Source organism: Hydra viridissima, unplaced genomic scaffold (assembly GCF_058129835.1).
Source record: "Hydra viridissima isolate aposymbiotic clone 2 unplaced genomic scaffold, HvirCarnegie_v1 scaffold_12, whole genome shotgun sequence".
NCBI classification, from domain to species: Eukaryota; Metazoa; Cnidaria; class Hydrozoa; order Anthoathecata; family Hydridae; genus Hydra; species Hydra viridissima.
Window position 1 is genome coordinate 4,174,520 of NW_028324311.1, and position 3,680 is coordinate 4,178,199.

Here is a 3,680-nt window from a genome sequence, read left to right on the forward strand (position 1 = left end):
GTGGAAAAATGGGAAACAATGTTTTTGTTCATTGACATTGAGCAATGTCGTAATACAAGCAGTTCGCTCCAATTTTAGGGCTGCTAATGCAACAAATCATGAAATAAAAAATGTTATTATGAACTGGTTTCGTGCCAATGTTGGCCCATAGCAGTCAACCAACATCGGACCAACGTTATGATAGTTGCCTGCCAATAATAGGCCAATTTTGGGCCAATCAGTTTGTGGTATCTGGATAGAGCCTTTCCTTAGATAGAAATCTTTATGCGTTTAAAACAGTCCAGATTTTGGTATGAAAAACTTATATTCATACATAAGTTTGTTATATACTTGTTATATAAAACTTATAATAAAAATTTAACTGTTTTGATAGAATAGTATTTGTGGGAAATATCTGGAAGGATTTAAGAAAAATAACATGAGGTATGCTTAGTGTAACGTAATTAAATCTGAAAATATTTATTTTTGATGAAAATATTTTCAAAAAAAATTTGCAAGTCTAATTAATATTTCTTCTCGTTTTTTACACATGATATGCAGGGCAGTCTTCTGAAAACCCTCCATCCATTTCTCTGCACTATTCCACTTTTAGGAGTTTGTGAACAGGAATGTTTCTTGTCTCTATTTCTCCAGGAAAACTTTCTTGATTAGATCCTTAAAAATTAAAGGTTAAATATTAACTAGTCATAATTACAAGTAATATTATTTTAATTATAAATACAATAGTAAGTTAAACAAATCATTTTAACTTTTATGGTTCGCTACTACATCAACAGAAGTATTTGCAATAATCTTAATCATATTCCATATATAAATATTCTTGTTGCTTAATGGCTCTATCACTGCAGTCATTAACTAATTATATTTTCTATATTATATTTACTTATGATATTTCCTAAACTCACAGTAGCACTATGCGTTGACAAGGGAAACTAATCTGCGAGGTTTCTCTTCAGAAAAGCTCAGATCACTCAGTACTTTAATGTCCACAACATGGCACTCAATTTGTGCTCTGGCCTGAAGAATATGACGAGTTTATTGAGACAGGAATGTTCTCCATAAGAAGGAAAATTTTCAGGTAATACTCTTTTGCCCTGAAATTTGCATTGAGCTTTGCACTAGGAATGGAAAACATGTATCTTGCACCTGACAGCATTATAGTGATCAAATTTGCTAACTCCAAGTAATCATGCCTTGTCCTACCATACCAAATAGTAAATATTACTAAATTACCAGCAGTTGAAGCTGGCTCTCTTTTCAATTGTAAATAAGTTATATTAAAATCTTGAAGTTTATGATATTTTTAGAGAACTGGAGAGCATTCCAACCAAGTCCTAGGATAAACCCTCAATTTCTTCAAAAAAAGATTTTCTATATTCACATCTTTCATCATCTTAAATACAATAAGATGATGAAAGATGTGAATATAGAAAATTTCAGTTTTACATCGCTTTAAATCTTTTCATATTTTTGCAGAATTTCTTAGAAACTTATAACAAAGAATTTTTCTTTAGGGAACACTATTTGCCTTTCTGAGCATATGCAAAAAAAATCAGAGAATTAAAACGATAGGAAAGGTAAACTCTACAAGAATCAAAAAAGCCACATAACAGGTAAAAAAAAAAAGTACAAAAAAGTATTTTAAAGACCCTGGGACCCAAAAGCATTTTAAAGACCCTAGGACCCAAAAAAGATCTTTAAAGTGATCCAATTTTTTCTTAAAAGAAAATTTCTTTAACAAATGTGATTTGATGCAGCTTATACCATGATGATCTAAGTATTTTCATAACTTGAATCTGAAAAACTTTACTCAATAGCAGCCATATTGAATAGTTTTTTACCTATCCTTCTTTAAAAATTGTTATGTTGAGCCCTTTCGCATAGGAAACTTAAATTGTAAGGTAATGAATTTAAAATGAGCATTGAATGGTATAATTCTGGTTTCTGTAAATTTGAAAGTAACAGCGATTAATATATGTCAATATCCATTTCGCGTAAAAACAATAACGTTTAGTAACAATTTTGATTTTAAATATAAAAAAATTTTTTGTGTGTGTGAGAGCGTAATTTTTTTTTTTAAAGAAATTCTTTTTTTTTAATGAGTCTGGCTGGGCGTTAAACATGAAACTTGGGCTCAAAGAAAAAATAATTGAATTTAGTGAAATATATTTTCTTTAGATGTTAGAGAAAATTTTTTATACTAATGGCTCAATAAAGTATTTATTGCTGTAATTCTGGTATATATATCTATTTGTAAAATTTCACATTTAACTCAATTTCTCTTTTTCATCTCAGAAATTCTCTCAAATAATTTGGAGTTTGGGCTCCACAACAAAAGATGTTCCGAACGCGTATACGAAAGGGTCATCCTCACTGCACTAGCTGATTGCCGAACTGCATATTATATAAACAATATATATATATATATATATATATATATATATATATATATATATATATATATATATATATATATATATATATATATATATATATATATATATATATATATATATATATATATATATATATATATATATATATATATATATATTTATAAACAAATATATAATACCACTTTAAAGGTATTATTAAAATCATAAAAAAGCAAAATTTTAAATAACTCAGATCTTTTATAGTAGTAGAATTTATGAGCATTGAGAAGTTTTTTAAAATATTTTTTTAAGATGTCTAAAAGTAGTTTACCTACTACTTCAACAAAGCGTTTACTAAAAGAACTTGCTGATTTGTCTAAAGAATCTATTGATGGAATACTTTTTGATTCAGATCGAATCTCAGCTAATTTATTAAAATGGCGCATATGGGTTATTGGTGCAGAAGGTACATTGTATCATGGAGAAAAGTTTGAGCTTGAATTTACATTTGGAAATAAGTACCCATTTGAATCTCCTCAAGTGATATTTATTGGCAATAACATTCCTCTTCATCCTCATGTTTATACAAATGGTCATATTTGTCTGTCAATACTAACAGATGATTGGACACCAGCAATGTCTGTAACTTCTGTTTGTTTGAGTATACTTAGCATGTTAAGTAGTTGTAAAGTAAAACAGCTCCCACCAGACAATGACCGTTATGTTCGTACTGCTGGTAAAAATCCAAATAAAACTAAATGGTGGTATCACGATGACAATGTTTAGACAAACAAAAAAGTGTAATATTTTAGTTTTTGACATTGGAGCTTTAAGTATAAAACGTTTATTCTCTATAATGAAATTACAAAATTTGTTTCATTTTTACTATCATGATATGTGATGAAATATGATCACTTTGTATGATTTCTTCACAATTTAATTTTTCCACTAACTTTTTTTATTTGTTGAGTTACTGAATAGCAGTGGCCAGCATTATAAAACAATTTTTGTAAACACTACATATATATATGTAAAAACACATACATAAATACACACAAATACAAATGCATATACACAGCAGCTATCTTGGCAATATGAAAATTTCTTGTGGTAATGATGCTATATTACATATTTTTAATAGAAATGATTTTTCTTTATATTTAATTGTATATATATATTACGTAAATAAAAGCTGTATTCATTACAATGATAGTTATTGAATAAACTGCAAAAATCTATATTTGATATTGAGTTTATGAAAAATAAAAGACTTTTGAAGTTGTATCAAACAATCTTTATAATATT

General features: G+C 27.8%; 1 protein-coding gene across 1 annotated transcript; it reads left to right on the forward strand.

The window, feature by feature from the left end:
• Window positions 1-2,630: 2,630 nt before the first annotated feature.
• Window positions 2,631-3,343, forward strand: LOC149880861 (ubiquitin-conjugating enzyme E2 W-like). Its single transcript, XM_090067836.1, has one exon. It carries the CDS (start codon window positions 2,688-2,690, stop codon window positions 3,159-3,161), a length of 474 nt encoding a protein of 157 aa, XP_089923962.1. The 5' UTR covers window positions 2,631-2,687; the 3' UTR covers window positions 3,162-3,343.
• The last annotated feature ends 337 nt before the right edge of the window (window positions 3,344-3,680 follow it).

Excerpts from the sequence above, each read along its gene's own strand:
- LOC149880861 (XM_090067836.1), top strand. The coding sequence starts at position 2,688 with ATGTCTAAAAGTAGTTTACCTACTACTTCAACAAAGCGTTTACTAAAA.